The sequence below is a fragment of the Alligator sinensis genome, unplaced genomic scaffold (genome assembly GCF_000455745.1).
Source record: "Alligator sinensis unplaced genomic scaffold, ASM45574v1 scaffold1462_1, whole genome shotgun sequence".
In the NCBI taxonomy this organism is placed as follows: Eukaryota; Metazoa; Chordata; order Crocodylia; family Alligatoridae; genus Alligator; species Alligator sinensis.
In genome coordinates this window covers 287486-307504 of record NW_005842850.1, presented here as the reverse complement: position 1 = coordinate 307504, position 20019 = coordinate 287486, and the positions used below count along the sequence as shown (strand labels likewise).

General features: G+C 48.8%; 1 protein-coding gene across 1 annotated transcript in view; it reads left to right on the top strand.

The window, feature by feature from the left end:
- OGDH (oxoglutarate dehydrogenase) overlaps positions 1–20019 on the top strand; it is a 53543-nt gene that overhangs the window by 1140 nt on the left and 32384 nt on the right. The window contains 2 exon segments of the mRNA XM_014525625.1: positions 12068–12256; positions 18732–18834. Of these exon segments, the coding sequence (XP_014381111.1) occupies positions 12068–12256; positions 18732–18834 (292 nt within the window).

Here is a 20019-nt window from a genome sequence, read left to right as displayed (position 1 = left end):
AGGATCAGGCCCTGCATGCCTGACCTAGCACACATGGCCACAGCTCACGGGCCAGATAACTCGGTATTGAGGCCCTGATCTAGCCTGCAGGCTAGGAGTTGAGCACTTCTGCTCTAGCCCTTTTCTACCCCTTATCAGTACCCTGCAATTAGCTGTCCTGAAATGAATGGCCACCAATTTTCAGGTGGCTGTTAGGGGGCAAGTCTCTCTGTAAAAATATACCCCGTATTGGGGTTATAAAGGTGAGTGGGAGGTTCCCATAGGAAGATTCTGCCATATTTTCTGGTGTAGAACATTGAAGGTGCTTCACCCCACCGCACAAAATCATTGGGGCGGGGGGAGTGGGAGGGCACAAGTTTTTTGGGTCCAGGCTTAAATTTGGGCTGACACTTCTTTATTCTAGTGGCTTTAATGTATTCCTTGATGTAGCTGTAGTGTATAAGGAGGCCTGCCAGATAACCTGAGTCCTCCATTTCTTGGGAGGCAAGGTGGGTGACTGCATCTCACATAGCAGAAAAATAGCAAATCCGCTTCAAGCAGTTCTTTGTTTAATATTGAAAGAAAATGTCCATGTTTGGCCAATTGTAGCCCCACTTGGGCTCTTTAAAGGCTCCCTGTACTCCCTTCTCTCTGGTTTATACCATATATTTTGACTTGTCTGTGTAGCCTTTGAGCTTTCTTTCACATCTGGTGACTTTGGTGTACAGGAAGCTGATGTCTGGATGGTGCATGCTTGAGCCATTCTAATGGCAGGTCCTGCTGGGGGAGCTGGAAGGCCCTCTTGTGAGGCTAAACCGAGGCGCCCGTGATACATTGTGGATGGTCTTAGCTATAGAAACAATGTGGTTTTGGAGGAATGGGTGGGTGAGGCCAGGACAAGGGTCGCCAGTTTGTGGCACAGGCAGCCGCTGCAGGTGGCACGCTGCTGATCCGGCTGGGGATGAGCAGCAGAGTTTGGAAGGGAGCACAGGCAGGGGAATAGAAAGCACAGCAGCAGATTGTGACTGGAGCACAGTGGGGAGCAGAAAGCAGAACTCCTGATTGATTTTTGCTGTGTGGAGCTGGCTAAGATGCTTTTCCCCACCTGCGAAGGGACCTCACAGGGAGGGTAAAGATCAGCTTGCGCTAGTGGCACGAAGGAGCAAAGTGCCAAGCACGTTACGTGGCTGAGTTACAAAGTCCCACATACAACCAGGACACTGGCTTGGCTTATCTGACTGAACAGGCCCCCCCTCTGCCTCAAAGCCGAAACATCATGACTTGCTCATTTAGCAGGTGTACCTGCTGCCAGTAATTGGAACTCATGGGTGTCAGGCACCTGCTTGGGCAAAATACTCCTTTTTTGAAGATGGGGGAAATCCCAGTGTGCTTCCTGTTTCTCAGGTCACTTCCAGATAATGGGATGGCTTGGCTTTCCCAGCTTGTTGATGCCAGCTTCTGTCTATACCTTCCTATTGGGAGCTGTTTTAACTGATTTAATCCCCCTCTTCAGTGGCAGCTCTTTGTTACAAGTGGAATTTTTAGAGTGATGTGTGCATTATGGTGCTAACCAGAGGTCCAGGCCACAGGCTTGAGGCCTGGCTGAGACCATGTATCCCAAGTACTTCACTTTTCCCAAAGTGCTAAGAGCCTTACAACTCTTTTGTTAGCATTCCTGTCTGCTGATGCCTTTATTTGTGCCAGGACAGGAAATGACTGGCTTGCAGCATGGATGTCGGTGGGATATACAGCAGAGTGAGTGGGGATATATAGTTACCATATCACCTTGCATATGCATGCTGCCTGCCACCTTCCCCCCCCCCCCAATCCAGCTTTCAAGAATTTGGGGTGCACATAAGTGAAAAAACACAGTACCAGTCAGGGGAAAGTAAAAGCAAAGCTGTGGGTGGTTCTCTTTTGTTCTCTTCTCTACTCTGCCCCAGCTGGAGTTCTCAAGGAAAGATGTCCCCCCCCCCCCCCCCCCCCCCCCCCTTTATTTTTTTTTCTCTTCTTCCCCCCCACTTCATTCTACCTTTCAAAAACCAAGCATGGGGTTTATTTGGTGGGAGTGTGTGATTTGTATAATGCGTTGGGTCATACCATAGATCCATCTTGCTCAGTCTCCTGAGTTGCTTGATGGCGGAGAACAGATGCTGTCAGGAACAGTGAGCTGGGTCTGAGTAGGGTTTTTTTTTTCTCCCCTGTTCCTCTCAAAGCATTTTAAGATCTAGGACGTTCTGATTCAGAGACTTTGACCCTCATGCCTGTGCTCAATAGCAGCAAGAACGTGTCCAATCCCTCAGTGAATCTGGCTGAAATCCTTTTCCGCATCCTATGTGGATGTCAAACTTGATTGCATTGTGGTCAGTATTGCAGAACAGGTCAGTAACACTTACTGTTTTGCAGTAGATCTTGTGCACTGCTTAGGATTAGGTCAAGAATGACTTTTCCTCTTTGTAGCTTTCAGGATTAACTGCTCCAGGAAGCAGCCTTCTATTGGGTCGTTAAACTTGCTCACTGTATCCTGGCCTGATGTTTGGTTGACCCAGTCTGTTTGTGGATAATTGAAGTCCTTTGTTTTTACTGTGTGTTCTGCTGTCTCAGCCTCTCATCTCCTTTAACACTTCTTGCTGCTGCCATCCCCAGACTTCTTTTCTGTTGAAACCTGGACTTCATCCACCAAGATTTTTATGGTACCTCTCTTACCAGTTAAAAATCTGCTATATTTGTTTTGCTGGAATCTTTTTTTGATGGGGAGTATGACCTATAAATATGTTAGCATGCATTAGAGAAAGGGGGGCAAACACTAATCTAGCCATGGGGGGCAAGCATGAATCTCCCTAAAGGAGAATCGGCTCCTTTAGGGACTGGGAGTCTAGGGTGTTGGAGCCTGCCACTGGAAAGCTGGGGGTTGGGCTTGGGGGGGTGGATGTCCCTGCCTTAGCCTATGGGGGTGCAAAGAGCTTCCAGGTGAGATTTAACCTAGGAGTTGGACTTAATCGCAGTATAGTTGATGCCTTGTGACATGCCTGCTCTTACTTTGGGGTGGAAACCCAGTTGGCCTCCCTCTCCTTCTCTGAGGTGTTTGTTACCTGGCAATTATGGCAGGGTAAAGGCATAAGCAGCTGGGAGGTCCCTACCTCCCAACCCTGATATTTTTTTTTTTTTTTTTTCTTTTCTGCCCCATATCTGACCTTGATCTGTGATGTCATTCTCTTCCCAGATAGGCTCTTGCCCTGCTAAGGTTCACAGGTCTGCTGGTTTGGGGCCAGGATCTGCTAGCTGTAGCTTAAGGAAGGGAAAAATGGGGGTGAAATTTTTCTCTTGGGGGTTTAACTGCTTATGTTTTGGGCTATGAGTTATTACCTTGCTGCTTCTGCTTCTGCCCTGCACAGACCTGGCTCAGCTGAAAAGCCCTAGATATCTTGCTGCTCTTCCCCTCCTGTTCCCTTCCTCTATCCTGCTTGAAGCCTGCCAAGGGCAGGGAGTGAGCTTCCTTATCTGGGTCTTACTGCTTGTTGCAGTCATTGCACTCATTAACACAACGGGTTTTTATTGCTCACTGTTCCAGCACAGGGTATTCTGAGCTCTTCTGGGAAGCACCGGGCACCAGTGTCCCTAGTAGGCTGAAAGTCCCCACCAGCTGGGGGACTGGTGCACCAGATTTCCACCCCCCAGCTGATGGGTTAAATGTGGCTGGCAGAGAATAGTGCAGGCACCAAAGAGAACCTGATTCTCCAGTCTCCCACTGGCCACAGCTGGTCCTGCCTGTGACTGGGGCTTCCTCAAAGCCTCAGGGTCCAATTTGCATTGAAATATTTTGTTCAACTCCGAGAGAGTTTCCCAGGGAGATCTCTCAGTCCCCTTACCCGTAGAATACTATCTCGGACATTCCGGTGGGCAATTAACAGCCCCACTCTGGGCTTTCAAAGCCAGGCAGCTGTGTTTCACTCGAGCTGGAGTAGATCTTAAGGATGAGGATCTTCAAGGTGACTGGCATGGAGTCCAGTGTCTACTTGGGTTCAACCTGTTCAAACATTCAGGGATGTCTTTTTCCATATGGGACCTCCAGTGGATCTGGGTGCTTCATTCATATAAAGAACGAAGCTCCTCAGTGCTGGGCTTCCAATCAAGGAGGTGCTTGGGGAGGTTGTACGGTTATGTGGCATCTGTAACCCAGTGATTCTCAGCTGGGGCTTCAAGTGACTTGGTAAGAAGTCTCCACTGTCTCTGTCCTTAAGATGCTGGATAGAAGCCAGACAAGACCTCTGTATAGGTCCCAGTTCTCCCGTGTCACTGGTGGGTGTCTTATCTGTGTAACACCCTTCCTTCTGAAGGTAGGGGCATGTGGGTTCATCACACCATGGGGCGTTTTTGGCTGTATGCCCCTGTATTGTCCTATCTTGCATGCACAGCCAGTAAATAGCTGTAACACTGACTCCAGTTTTTCAGAGCCCATACCTAGTCCTGTATCTCTCGCGTGGTTATGCAGCAGGTGTGTGCTATGTTCTACCCTTTGAGTTCAGGAAACCAGAATCCCCCCCTGGAGTTAACTTGCATGTAGACTTGCTTGGGGAATCTTACTTCCCCGAGCAACGGCATTATGAGCTGTTCTACTTATCCTCAGACCTGGGATTGTTTTCATGCTAATTCCCAAGTCGCCCTATATTCTGTCTTTCTACCACCAACTTGTTGCTATTAGAACTAGTGCTGGGGGTGGGGGGGAGAGCACAGGCTGGGATCAATCATAGGGTGTGTCCTATCTTCCTGCAGCCATGCCGCGCCCCCAGATTGGGTCTCAATGGCTTTTTGCACAGTACAGTTGTACCTGCGGGGAGGAATTCTTTTAAACCCTTCACTCCTCCATGATGGATGTAGTAACGCTTGCAGTTTGATTCCCTTTCTACTTTATAAGTACCTTCACATTTGTGATGCTTCTTACTAGGGTACAATATGCTTTGTCGCAGCCCAGCCTTGTGGCTGACAAAAGGGGAGCAAATACCGTAGAATAACACCCGTAAACTGCAGGAGTGGCCTGTGCTAAGTTTCTTCCACTCCAACAAGGGTGAGGCACCTTCCATGGGCTGAAGGATGCCAGGCACTGAAGTGGGTTAGCAATAGGGTACCTGTGGATGGGTTGGCTTTGGAGGAGAAGACTGGGGCTTTTAGTGAGTTCTAGTTAAGGGCACCATGCACTGATTGGGTATGCGCTGAAATGGAAAAGGCTATGGGGAAAAGCAGTGCTGCTTTTCTTTGCCTAGATCAGGGGTGTCAAACATCTGTTACTGCATCAGGCCGGATGTGAATTCAGATCTGCAAGGCTAGTGGCAGCTGTGGCAGGTCCAGGGGTGCAGCAGGCCTCGGACCTCGAATTCTGTGCCAGGTCTACTAGTCTCCACCCCCACCAACTTCTGGTAGATACTGGACTACTGGTGGAACAGCCAGCTCTAGCTCACAGGCCATATATTTGACCTCCCTGGAATGGACAAAAGTCTTCAGTGCTAGTGAGCTCAGTGGAATTGTGATTGCTGTGTCTCTTGGCAAAGACGGCTTCCCCAGCATTGTAGGTCCTGAGGTGTGCCTTGAGGCATGGGGTCCATGCATGCTGCTCTCTTCTGGTGGGGAAAGCTGTTTGCAGCTCCCTGGATGTTTCGTGGTCTCCCTTCTTAGCAATCTGACCAGAGGTTGACACCAGGGAACTTCAGCTCAGTCAACCTGTGTAATGGTTGCAGTGTAACCAGTGCTTGTTTAACTGCTATTTGGTTAAAGCAAACCATGTTGTGCCCCAAGACCAGTTTAGAGGATCCTGGCTCGAGGGTCTTGCCCCTCTGCTCAACATCATCCTGAGGATATATTTGGGGTCAGGAAGGAATCTTACCCCTGGTCAGTTTGGTACAGACTAGGGTGGGGGTTGCCTTCCTCTGTAGCAGGGGCATGGCCTCTACCTGGAATCTCTAGTGTATATATTAACAGCCTTTTTTGCCAGCAGCAGAATGCTGGCTGCTGTGGTCCCCCTGCTTTCCCTGTGGTGGGGTTGGGTGTGATGTCTGGTACTGTTAGGGCTGGCGGTATAGTTTTACTAAGAGGTTGGTTGATGGATTTGTTTGGGCAGGGAGGATTCTGCCTCAGGCAGGGGCTGGATTAGGGGACTGCTGGAGGTCCCTTCTAGCCCCTCTTCTCTTTGATTTCTAAGTTCTTGTAAGCCCTATGGTGTGTGTATAGTGAAGATATGTGGGTGCTGTTACCTTGTTAGATTTGGGTGTGTGACACATGCCCAGAGCAGATTTTCTTTTAATTGAGTCCTGCTGAGTGATCTGTAGGAGTACACCCAATGGAGTCTGTGCAGCCTCATTTCGCTTGGCTAGCATCCGTGCTGGGATCCACCCTGCTCCATGAGCTAGGGCAGCAAGTCAGTGCAGTGTAGCAGTGGACTGCGGGGTTGAGTGGAGCATCCTATTGCTTAGCTATAGAATCGGAGAGAGGTAGAGCTGGAAGGGACCTCCAGAGAATACATCTAGTTCAACCCCACTGCAGAACAGCCTTGAACTCTCTTGGTGTGGAGATCGAGATAGCAGCATGGCTCCGTGTTTAGGCAGCAAACAACTAAATTTAGATCTGGGGTTGCAGAGACTGGGTTCCAACTTGAGCTGCCCAGCTGCATTGGTGTGCAAGCGGGGCAAGTGCGGTTTTGAACCAATTTAGCTAACTGATGGAAGCCCCACAGCAGACAGCTTGGCTTTGATTTGCCTTCTGCTTTTCCCATTCCACTACCATCCCACTACTGTATCTTAGAATTGTAATGGTTTCACTGCATCAGTCATACAGCTGCAAAATGCTGGCAGGGTCTTGAATGAATCCCCCAATCTCCACTGTTCAGTTTCTCTTCCGAACCACGTCATGGGAGATGCCGATTTCTGAATTAAGCGCCTAGGTCACTTGTCCCTTGAAGGGTCTGATTTCTGAATGAATTGAAATGGGCCTGTATCCTTGTTGTGAAGAAGGCTGATGGCATACTGGGCTGCATTAGTAGCAGTGTTGTCAGCAGGTTGAGGGAAGTCACAAACTACTTGTGCCCCTGGTGGCTGGGGGGGTATGGCAGCGGCGGCGGTAAGCGGGGGAGCTCCTGCAGATGCCGCCAGCACTAGCTGGGGGTGGTGATGGGGGGGGTGAGCGCTGACCAAGGGTCGGTGACCACATGCAGCCACCTTTGGCAGCAACTAGTGGGCATCTCGGGCTACCCGCAGAAGCCCCCAGCACTGTCGGTGGCAGTCTGGTGAGCAGCAACCGCCCACAGGCACCGCCACCACTGTCGGTGCCCCCTTTTTGTAGGGGGTGCACCACTGCGCTCAGGGTCCATGTGTACCCCCTACACATCGCCCCTGAGGGAAGTGATTGTTCCCCTCTATTTGGCACTAGTGAGGCCACATCTGGAGTCCTGTGTCCAGTTTTGGGCCCCTCACTACAGAAAGGGTGTGGCTGAATTGGAGAGAGTCCAGCAGAGTGCAACAAAAATAGTTCAAGGGCTGGAGGACATGACTTAGATGCTGAGGGAACTGGGCTTATTTAGTTTGGAGAAGAGAAGACTGAGAGGGGATTTAACAGCAGCCTTCCCCTACCTGAAGTGGGGTTGGAGCTGGACTGTTCTCAGTGATGGCAGATGATGGAACAAGGAGCAATGGTCTCATGTTGCAGCGAGGAAAGTTGAGGTTCAGTATTAGGAGAACCTTTCTCGTGAGGATGGTAGTAAAACACTGGAACAAATTACCCAGAGAAGTGGAGGAATCGCCATCCTTAGAGTTGTCTAGCCAGGTCTTAAACAAAGCCTTGATGATCTAGCTGGGGATGGTTCTTCTTTGAGCAGGAGGTTGGACTAGATGTGACCTCCTGAGGTCCCTTCGAACTCTCATTTTCTATGATTTATTTTTTTTTGAATTTTTATGGATGACTTCTTAATTAAGATCTTAAGGGCCAAGAAGCCTCATTCATGGCCCTTTCTGCTTGGCTCGGTTCTAAAGACAGAACAGGGGTCATTATAGAGCAGAGGTTCTCAGTCTCATTAGACTACAGTCCCTGTCCCGTGTTTTCCCCCCCTTGAATAAATGCCAGTTCTTGAGATTTCACTCTGGGTTTTGTCTATGGGGGAAAAATATCAGAGCCTGCAGAGAACTCAATAAGCCCATGACAAGACCAGAGGGTTTGGCTACTCCTAGATTTTTATTGGAAATGCCAGGGTTTCTCTTGTTCAAGCCACTGAAAAGTGTTGGCACATCCAACAGTGCTAATGTTGCTTGGCACCCTTAGAAGAACCTTGCCGAAGAGTGCCATGGCACCCTGGTTTTGACTCTCCAGCCTTGAAGATGCATATGAATCCTTCAGGAGCTGCTGACTGGCCTCTCTGTCTCCTGTGCTGTCTCCAGCATTCAGCTGGCTGCCATCAATCCAGGAGGAAATCTTTCCTGTTAGGTTTTCCCCCCTCGGTATTTGGTGTTTCCTGCGCTGAGATTCACGTTTCCCTCTTCTCTGAGGGAGCAGAGCCTGAGATGCCCTGTCCCATTCCTAATGGCTCGAATGCTGTTGTATGGGTTTTCATCTAGTTGGGTAGGGACTGGTGCTTTTGGGGTTGTTGGTAGAGTTTTGCTCAGAGGTTGGACAGTGGATTTGTCTGGGATGGTTTGGACAACAGTGATCCTTCCTCAGGCAGGGGCTTGAACTAGGTGTGACCTCTGGAGCCCCACTTCTTTGATGCCTCTTGGTCTAGTCCTTCCCTCCAGCAGTGAGGAGCCCTTCCTAGACTCATTCTGGATGCATGGGATTGAAATCTGGGTAGAACCCACATGTCGCTCTTGGCTTGTGTCACCGCTATGTGAGTCGTTTCTAAATTTAATCACCTTGTGACCAGCAGGCCTGGAAGTTGAACATGCTGAAAATAACTTCCCAGTAGTGCAGGATCAGAGCAGTGTCAGATGAGCAGCGGCTCCTGGAATAGTCCTGCTAGTGGGGAAGGGGTATCTGCTGTCTACAGGGGCTGGGTTGGGCTGGCAGGAGTGCATTCAGGCATCTGGATCATAGGAAAGTCAGGCTGGGAGAGATGTCACAGAGTCATTTAGTCCAGCCCCTTACTTGGGGCAGGACTAAACTCTTTGCAGCCTGTCTGCCCTGCCCTCGGAAACTTTCCAGGGATGGAGATCCCACAACTTTTTTTTCTGCTCTTTCAGTGTATTTTGCATCTTTGACCAGGGAGCACCCTGTACTAGACTGTTTCTCCAGCAGCCAAAGACGAAGTCTTTTTGGACTGTCCTATGAGATGAGGAGGTGATGTGTACTCTCCCCTTCAGGCTTGGGTTGGGGCTGGATGCTGTTGAGATGTCCACGAGCCCTTTAACCCTTAAAGAAGGGAGGGTGAGGGACAGGTGCCAAGGATGATGGATCCAGGCTGCCATTGAGTCACTGAGGCTATTGTTATGAGTTGGGCTGCCACCTCGTGATTCGATGGAGGGGGAACAGCTAGCCAGCCTTGGCCCCCTCTGAAAGTGCTTAGTTTTAAAGGTCACAGTCTCTCTAGTGAACAATAGGGTAGCCTGAGAAGAGGTGAAACATTCACAGACCTGACTCCCCCCCAGAAATTTCCCTCTACTGACTGAATGCCTCTAGGACTCCGCTCTTGCTTCTCAGCCGTTGGCCTAAGTGCTCTAGCATTGGCCTTGGATGCTGCCAGCTCCTGAGACTAACTGGCAAAAGGCAGCAGGTCAGAAAGGGTTCATTGAGCACAGCCAGGATCTCTGGTGGGTCCAGCTCAGAGCTGCGGCCAGTTCTTCCTCTGGATTGCAAGAAATAACATGGAAGGGTGCATCAGGCACAGGATATGCAGTATGGGCCTGAGCAGAGGCAGATGTGGGGAGCTTTGGTATCATTTTGGAGGAGAAAGTCAAAGGAGCAGAGCCTGGACTCTTCTACAGGACTAGGGTGATTGTGGGCTCTGAACCATATCCTACAGTAATGCAGCAAGTGCTTATAGAGATGGAGACTGCTGATACAGGACAGTCCAGAATACCCCTCTTGTCCAGAGCCAGGTCCATGTGTATTGAGAAGAACATGCTGTCTCCACCCAAATGCACCTTTGCCCCACAGACTCTGGCCCTGCTCTGGTCATGGGAGCCTTCTAGCTGTATCCCATATCCTTTCACCCCTCTCAAAACTGAATATGTCAACCTCTTCCCCTCCCTGCACCCATAATTCAGCGGATCTGCTTGGGGAGGGAGCGAGAGCTTTTCACGGCCGAGTCTGGGTTACCAGCTCGACGCTTGAGTCAGTGTTGATTGCTTATTCCCCGTCTTCTGTGGTGTGTCTTTAACTTTGCCAGCTGTTCAGGCCTGAACTGCAAACTCGGCCCCTGGAGGTGCTTTTGGCTCTCAAAATCCTGCTCTCCTGAGGTTCTTAGCCTTGGAGATGGGAGGCCTGGCTTTATTGCTAGGTAGATGGCAGCTGAGCAGAGAGCAAGTTTTAAACTGGCGTCAGCAGGGAAACGCTCCAAGCTGAGGCAGGCTTTTTAATGATGCTGGAGTCAGCAGCTTTGTGCCTGACTCACTTGGCTCCAGTATCCTTTTGGTTTCTGGTTTCTCTAGCATGGTTTCCTTCCTTCCTCCCCCCACAATTGCCCATATCTGGGCAGGCATCTGTTGGCTTTTTCCATTAGGGACATGTGTGGCATGGCTTCATAACTGACAGTACTGCAAGCCAATGTTTGCTCTCCTGCGGTATCCATGAGACTTTCCAGTGCTTCCACAGGTTGTTAGTCTTGCTGAAGTCCCTGATGCCTGTGCGACAGTGCTGTGAAAGATGGGTGTTGGTAATATCACAGTGAACCCCACCCTCTGCTGTATTTATTGGCATACTACATGCCCCCCCTTGGAAAATGCCAGCTCTTAGTTTCCATTCTTTTATTGACTTTCATTCCTATACAGAAAAAATACCAGAGCAATTCTTTTGTGGCAAAGACCTCCAAAGACCCTGGCAGGTCAGAATAGTTTGGACACTCCAGATTCCTGTTAGAAATCACTGGGTTTCTCTTGGCCACTGCGTGTGAAGATCTAACAATGCTAATTATTGTGTGGTGCCCTTCAAAGGATCTCGTGGCATCCCTGGGCACCACAGCATAATATATAAAAAATTTAAGGTACAGGACCATGTACTGGGTCTGACTTGTATTTTGGCTGCTATGTGGAGCAGGCAGGATACGGTAGCTGTGCCCCTTATAGGCTACCAGCTGTATCTGTGTGGAGCAGACGAACTGAAGATGTATAAAGAACATAAGAACTGTCATGGACTGGGTCGCTCCATAGTTCCATCTTGCCCAGTCTCCTGTGTCACAGCGGGCAGATGCTGGAAGGGAGCCTGACCCTGGGGATGACCAGGCTTTTTCCCCATTTGTCTTTCACCTGCAGCCTTCAGCATTTAAGGCCTAGGATGTTCTGATTTTTAGAGGCTGCGCCCCTCACTCCTGTGATCTATAGCCACTGATGCCCCTTTTTTTCCAAGAACATGTCCAGTCCTTTAGTGAATCTGGCTGAATGTTCAGATTCCCCTACATCTGGTGGCCAATGAGTCCTGCCCTTGAATGACCTCCAGGTTGAAAAAGAACTGCCTTATGTTGGTTTTAAACTGACTGCCTACGAGTTTCATGTTGTGACCCCTGTTCTTGTATGGGGAGAGACCATCAGTAATAAATCCCTATTGACTTTCTCTGTTCAAGAATTTCTTCTAAAATGAGCAGGCCTGGCCTCATTAGTTTCTCTTCATAGGGCAACCCCTTCATACCAGTCATCATCCTGTTGTGCATAGCTGTACCCTCTCTAGTTCCTGTCACTGGCTAGTGGATTGTGGTGATAGATGGTTGGGGAGTGGGGCCAGCTGTCTCCAGTTATGTCCTGCACTCTTAAGCTGTCCCTGGTGTCATGTAGGCTACATACAAATTGTTGTGTGGAGCAGCTCCCAACAGCTGGGTTATCCACTGAGCCAGAGGAACTTGTACAGGTATGGCATTGGGGAGATCCATGATGGACTCATTCTGCTCTCCCTTCTATCTCTGCAGTCATGGGACATATTTTTTCGCAATGCCAATGCTGGAGCTGCTCCGGGCACCGCTTACCAAAGCCCCCCTCCACTGAGCACCAGCCTGTCTGCACTGACCCACGCCCAGGCCCTTGTCCAAGCACAGCCTAATGTTGATAAGCTGGTGGAAGACCATCTCGCCGTACAGTCGCTCGTCAGGGCCTACCAGGTAAGAGTGATGAGAGCCTGGTTCCCCTTGCCTGGACCTGGCTCAGGGCAGTGGAGAATCAAGCCTGGCACTGTACAGTCGGTCTCAGGTCCTGGGCTATACTTTATGTAACTCAGTGAAAGCAAACTGCATGCTGCCTTGTGTTGGAGAGATCCATCCAGGTCAACCTGTGAACTGAGACAGCTGTGTCCTTTCTGACTGTTCTGTGTAGGTTGATGAGCAAGCTACTAACCTGGAGGGGCGGGGGAAAAAGAAGGAATCAGCTGATCCTTGCTAGACCATAGTAACACTTTAAAGACATTGTCAGCCAACAGGGCAATTAGCAGAGTTATTAACTCCACCCTTGCAGCTACCACTTTTCACTCTATTCAAGCCCCTTGGTGTGGTCATTCCCTGTCCCATCTCTTCTTCTTTCCCCCCCCCCCCCCCCTTTTTCTTTTCCCCCCCCCTTTCCCCCCCCCCCCCCTTTTGCTTTGTCACCCATCTAGAACTCCAAGTTACACCTCAGGGAATTATGTGCATAAAAACTCAATGACGGACAGGAAGACTCAGTTATGCTAAATTAATTAATAACTTTTTTACAAATTAAACTAAATATAACACTGTTTGAACCTTCTTTAGAAAAATATATGCCGGTACTTTTGTATGGTTGGTGGGTGGGTGGGTTGCAAAGGGGTGTGTGGAATCTGTGGGATGCATAATTGTATAATTATACAATTATGCACCTGTGCGTATAATTCCCCAGGGTGTATCAAGTGCAGGAAATATGTCTCTATCTCCCTGATGGCAAGGGGCTGGGGGCCACGTCCTTGCTGGCTTCTCAGATAATGGTTGGATTAGCGTGGACCTGGCTGCCAAAATCTTCCTTTCAAGAGGTGCATATCCCTAGCTGCAGAAATCAATGCACACTTTAAGTTCCATTGTCAAGGAAGCAACAGGGGGCAAAAAGCTCCTCTTGCTCAGATCTTCCATTCAGCTCTCTCTAATTGCTATCTGCTTTGCAGTGACCCTTCAAAAAGGGCTAACATCTACCATATTTGTTTTCATACAAAACATCCACAGACTATAACACACACCCTTGTTTTTGAAATGTTGGGTGGGGGGAGATCTTTCCTTGTAAGTGAGAGAGCAGAGCCTGTTTCTTGTCCTGCTTCCAGTGGGTTGCTGCAGATCTTTCTTTTGGTTTGAGCTAACAAGTGGTAAAACCTGCATATAAGACTCTTCAATTTCTAACAGCTGTTTTTTTGGTGGAAAAAGCATGTTACATGCAAGAATATACAGACTTCCTATCCCTTTGTGGGCAGCCTGTGCAGTAGGTTAACAAAACTGCTGATTACCCTCTTGTATATCTCTTGCCACCTGTAGTAGGTGTCTGGCACTGTTGCTCAAGGAGAAACTCATCAGGTTATCTACAAGGTGGGATCAACCTTGTGCTTTTGATAATGGCCAGCTTTGCTTCCTCAACTTTTCATAGATTTTCATAGACATTTTAAGGCTGGAACGGACCTCGGAAGATGGAGTCCAGCCCCTCTGCCCCAGGGGGAGGAAGTTGGCTGAGATCTCAGGATCCCAGCAAGATAACCATCCAGTTGACTCTTGAAGGAGTCCAGAGTAGGTGCTTGCATCACCTCTGGTGGCAGTCTGTTCCAGGCCTTGGGGGCTCGGACAGTAAACAAGTTCTTCCTTATGTTCAGCCTGAAATGGTCTTGGAGGAGCTTGTGACCATTTGACCTTGTCATCCCATGGGGCGCTCTGGTGAACAGGCATTCCCCGAGATCCTGATGTACACCCCTTGCATATTTATAGGCAGCCACTAGGTCCCCCCTGATGGCTTCTTTGCAATTTTCCTCCTGAAGACAAGCCAGGCAACGTGCACTGATCTCCTTCTTGCCACAAGGCAACACAATTCTTCTGCAACACGTTTGAGTCTTTTGGTTTTGCAGCACAAGAGACTGAGGCTATCAGCCTTGTCCTGCTTAGTGATAGATAAGCAGAAAAACAGGCTGCCGCTTGAATCTTCTGGGTCAGTTTAGAATCTGTTTCCAGTGTCTTGGATGGCATCTCATCACCATGCAGTTCCCTGGCTTGTGGAATGACCAAGCACATTTGCTGTTTAGAAAAGAAGCCTCACTGGAGTCCTTTAAAATCCACGACTCATGCTTCTCAGCCCTCTCTTTTTCTCCCTGATTCCGATGACAATGCTGGGGAGGAAAACCATAGAAGAAGGGCCAAGACTAGAGGTTTTAAGATCCTCTCTATGTGTAAGTGGCTTGGTTTGCAGAGGTTTACTTTTAGCTTGGTATAATCCATATTAGCAATGTCCCCATAGTTTTTCCAACCTTGTAATTCTATATAGACAGCCTTAAAAGCTATGGAGGTCTGTGCAACCAAATGTATGGGACAGTTGCCTCTTCCATGCACCTGGCAATTAACTGCTTGGACTGGATGGATTTGGGGTGCCTCCCTCGAGTTTTAATCTTCCCCTGCTCTGAATGTGCATATTCATGGCTTCTGCATCGCCTTAGAGCGAAGTGCTGGTTCTTCAAGGGCAGGGAAACAATCCTAACCCCAAGAGGGAAAGTGTCATGTCATGTCCTCCACCTTAGTGAAATGCTACATCTTGTCTGCCTGCAGACTGTGCCTCTTGGGGATAAAAAGAGGCCCATCTCCTTCCTCTTGCTCTGAGCTGCTGAAAAGCTTCCTCCAGCTAAGCCAGGGGTGGGAAAATGCGGCCCAGAGGGCCCCTAAAAAATGTAGAAAATTAATATTTATCTGCCCCTGGCTGCCTGTCATACGGCCCCTGATGGCTTGCCAAAACTCAGTAAGTGGCCTTCCGCCTGAAATAATTGCCCACCCCTGAGCTAAGCCAACCCTCCTTGGACTTGTGGCTACCACAAAACAGGACTGCTTCCATGGGGACCCCAGACCACGTGGGGTTTGGCCAGCTGAGCTTATTGCCTCTTTGCAGGTTTGGTTTCATATATCCTCTTATTTTGCTGCTGAAATCCAGAATTCTGTGGCAGTGCTTCTCAAGCTATTTAGACTTGAGGCTGGCCCCTTGTTAGACTCCAGAGCTCCAGCTACCCCAGAGGGTGCCTGCTTTTAGCTTTGACTTGTTTCTTGACTACAGAAAAATATTAGAGCAATGCTTCTATTCCAGAGAACGCAGGCCATGAGAGGGCAGAATGGTCTTTAATGCTCTGGGTTCCTATTTTTACAGATGGTTCATGAGAAACCCAGATGTTGGTAGGTTTAAAAGGGCTTGTATTTCATAACACCCTTAAAAGGCTCTCTCAGCACCCCATGGGGGCCCCCAGTTGAGAATCACCACTTCGGAGGCTTGTCAGCTTTAACTGGGGTTCATGTGCTACTTGGTGAGTTCCCCTCACTTCATCAAAGAACCAAAACAAATCGGCCCTTGAACCAAATTGTGGCTAGGGCTCCCTGAATGCTCCTTTGGGCACTTTACATGTTCTCTAATGCGTTCTGATTAGAACGTGCCAGTATGCTGCAATGCCTCATATATTCAGCATCCCCATGTTTCAAAAGGCTGGCAGGGGTGCTTAAACTAAAGCTCACTGAACAGGCTTTAGTTAAAGCATCCTGCTGTTGTTTTGAAACACTGGATGCTGAATACACAAGATGTGAAGGTGCTTTTAATTGGAGCAGCTCCCAAGAGCCACTAAAATTTAAAAAACACCTTTCTCCCCCCCCCTCCCCCCAGCACGTTTGTGGGTGCCCTTTTATGTATACACAAGTTGTCCCCCTTCCATTCCACTAGGATAAAGCAATATAACCTCTATTACTGGGGTGGTGGGTTTTACTAGCCGTGTGATTTCCATAGAGGAAAGGCAACAAATGCTTCTGGTATAAATCTCTCTTAGGCCCATATTTCACTGCTTTCACACCAGAAGCGGCTGTGCTGTTTTAAGGTTTAAATAATCACATCCCAGAAGCCAAGTAGAATGAACTGCAGAGAAGAAGCAGGGGCTGAAGCAGAATGAGCTACTAATGAGACATGAGGGCCACAGCTCTTAGAACTGCAGACGCGTTGGGGAATCAGTGCAGTGGTTTGCAGAGTGTGGCTACCTAAATAGGGCTGGAGAACTCTTTGGCAATGCAGACACTACTCCAGAGTCCCTGAGCTTGCTTCAAAATGACCTGACAGCAGTTCAGTAAAAAGTGGTAGCATCTGAAGACTTGGTTGGGCACCCCTCCCTCCCCTCTGGCTCTGTAGCTTCTAGAAAACTATCTCCTCCATTGGGTAAAATGGCAGACCCAGAAAATAAAAGCTGCTAACTCCGGATGTAGAGGAGCAGCTGAGGAAGCATATGAGGGTGGCCACCACTTAATAGGAAGCTGTCTGGTGAGGGCCATGTGGGGGTGGGGAGTGGGAAAACACTCACTTCTGACTTGGCGGGAGAGGAAGTGACATTGCTGATGATGTAGGCCAGGTGTTGGGTTGCCTCTGACCTTTTGCAGCCCCCTGGTAGGTAATAACCGCATCATAGTCCCAAGTACAGGTGAGACTCTCAACCCAAAGCCTTAACAGCCTTAAGAAACTGATCTGTGTTGTGGTTCTTGCTATATTGGTACCTATTGCTTGGTGGCTTCCAGTTTGGCCCGAAGGTCCAAGCTGATATTAAATATTTCTCCTTCATGGGTATCAGCTGGGTTTATTTGGAACATGGCTTCTTGGGTCATGCTGTTGGGAAGAAACAGCTTTTGAGACTTGCAGTGGGACCATCCTGAGTGCTTCAGGACACCAGTCCTGTTCTGCTTCCCCAGCTGGAACCTCTTGAGTGCCCTGAGGCCTAGCTCTTTTTTTTTTTTTTTTCCAAGACCTTGACTCCTGACCCACATCTCCTTGCCAACTCCAGTGGCTCCTGCCACAGCTTATCCCATCGCTCTGTCCTGTTCTTTGTATCATCCTTAGGTCAACATTGAAAGACACAAGGTGGCTTGAGTTGCCAGCTCAGAGAAGGACAAATGCATGGGGATCTAAAGTAACTTTCCATTGATTTTGCTAATGCCAGGACAGGTATACTTTGACTTGATGTTTTCCACATACTCTGTGCCTGCCTGTCTGAGAGCACTCTTTCCTACCCCCCTGGCTGCAGTCTTTCATTTATGAAGGCCCTGGGACAAACAGAATAGCAGCCAGTACTCTTTGTCCTGGGAGCTGGTCCAGAATTGGCTTTGGCCCTTTGAAGGATGCTAGTTTTGAGCTTGGGGCTGTGTGAAACAGGTGCCTCTTCTCCCCTGCTCCAGGCTGACAGTGGTAGTGCCACCTTTATCTCAGAGCTGTTTTCTTTGAGAATTTTCCATAGGTCTTAGTTTCTTTACAAAGCCCCCAGCACTGCATATTTCTCCTCTGCAAACCAAGTAAATGCAGGTCTAGTAGGAGCCAGAGACCTTATTTGTCCTAGATGGTATGTGTTTGATTCATGCCTCCTTCTTTGCCTCCAGTTTATGGAAAAGGGAGTTGTAACTGTATTACCTTGGGGGATCAACCCCATCTTGGAGTTCAAGCTCAGCTGGAGTGGCCTGAAAGACTGGGAGTGGCTAGTAGAGGCCTTAAAGAGTTGCCAGTCAACATACCGTGTTGTCTCACATACAGCACACCCTGGAACATAATAAGCACCTTGTTTTTGAAAGGCAGATCAAAGTGGGGCGCGCAAGATCTTTCCTTATAGTAAGTAACTGAGTAGCATCAGGGCAGGAGCCCAGCCTGGTAGGTATTCTGCTCCCTAGGGAACATGTGCAAAATTGCTTTCACTTTTGCCCAGCAGAACTGGTGGTTACCATATCTATTCTCACAGTGCATGCTCCAGTTTCCAGCCATTGATTTCTTTGTGGGGGAAAGAAAGATGGTGTGTGTGTGTGTGGGGGGGGAAATACAGTAACTCCCTCTGCATTTTGCTTCCAGCTGTTAATGGGATTACTTGCCCCTGCACAGGGGAGAGGGGTCACCTCTGAAAAATTTGTGTAAGGTGTTTTCAGATCCTTGCCAAATATGCACCATAACAGCGGTGCAGTAGTCTTATGACTCGTTTATGCTAGTGATTGACCAAGTAGGGACCCTCTTATTATACAATGCAGACAAAAATTGGTTTGACAAAGCAGGGGGGAGGGTGCTTGTGTGTCTAACAAATGCCTCTCTCCTGTTACCTTGGTTTTATAATAATTACTAATGTATGTTGTTGCTTCCAGGTCAGGGGTCATCACATTGCAAAACTTGATCCTCTTGGCATTAGCTGTGTAAATTTTGATGATTCGCCAGTAACTGTTTCTCCAAACGTCGGTGAGAATTGATCTGCCAATTTAATTTGAATGTAACTTAACTTTTTTACCCCTCCCCTCCCTTCCCCACCCCTCTTTTTTTTTTTTTTTTTTTTTTTGTTTCTCCTGTCCCTTTTGGTCTCCACTCTCCTCTCCTCTCCTCTCCTCCCTCCATTCCCGGCTCATTTCATAGATTCGAGGGCACCATGTAGCACAGCTCGACCCACTGGGAATCTTGGATGCTGATTTGGACTCGTCCGTTCCAGCTGATATAATCACATCCGCTGACAAACTGGGTGAGGGCTTCTCAAGAGCAGTTTGTGCTGCATCGCTTGAGCTCCTCTCTCACTTCTCAAGGCTTTGTAGGTAGAATGCTTCACCAGGGCTGGCCGGGGGGGAAAGGTCTCAAGTTTCCTTAGAAATGATCACTCTCCAAATTGTCTTAAGTCTGAAACCTTGGCTTTACCACATGGCTGCCAGGGAAGCCTTGTGACCCCTTCTTGCCTCGGGGAATGCTCCTCTTCCCCAGATGGAGAAGCTGGTTGTGTGCTTCCTTCACTGTAGTTGTTAAGCTGATTGACTAATCAACCCGATGGGACCAGTGCTTGCGTTTCCATGGAAATGCCAAGTGGTTCCATGATGATGGTTTTCTGGGATTCTTCCCGTTGCTGCTTGGTTCCAAGGCAGTGCAGCTACTGTCTTGCCAATGGGCTGATTGCCTCTGCAAGAAGCAGCCCATGGTGCTTGAAGAAGACGGGAGCTTTGCTGGGGTCCTCTATGCCAGGAGACTGTAGTCAAAAGACACCTTTCCTTGATGTTGCATTCTCTAGTTTTCATTCAGATGCCCGGCTCTGACTCCTTACCTGCCAGTGATCATGACAAGGAAGCTTTGGAAGGCATTTCCAGATTGACGAGAGAGGGTTAAAATGGCAGTGCCTCTAGATAGGAGATGCATGCATGTGGCACAGATGGACGTGTGGTGCCTGGTGCTGGCAAGTCTGTTCAGAAGGTGCCTCTCACTGCTCTGTAACCTGCTGCCCTTCTAGCCTAACATGGGCTCCGGTGCCTGAGCGCTCTATCCACTCGCTGGTATTTTTCTAATGGTTCACGGACCAGGTTCTGTAAGCACTTCTAAACGGCATGCTTCTAACTTAGACTAGAGCTACCATAATGACTACTAACCTTTTGATGTAATCAAAATATGCCATAAGACTATCATGCATGTAAATGAGCTTGATCACCTAACCAGGGCACATCTAGAATCTGCTGGGGAATGGGCAGATGGGGAAAGATTTATTGGACTGTTTGGTGTGTAAGAGATCACTTCTGGGGTAGGTGTACTGTGGTATTGAAGGTAATCCAGTGCGCCTAAGATTGACTGACTATTTTTGGAGTTACAGTGGGCAAGAGTGATACTGGATTCATGTTGCTGTATTCACTAGCATACCATGTGCTGCCCCCCCCACCCCCCCCCCAACAAA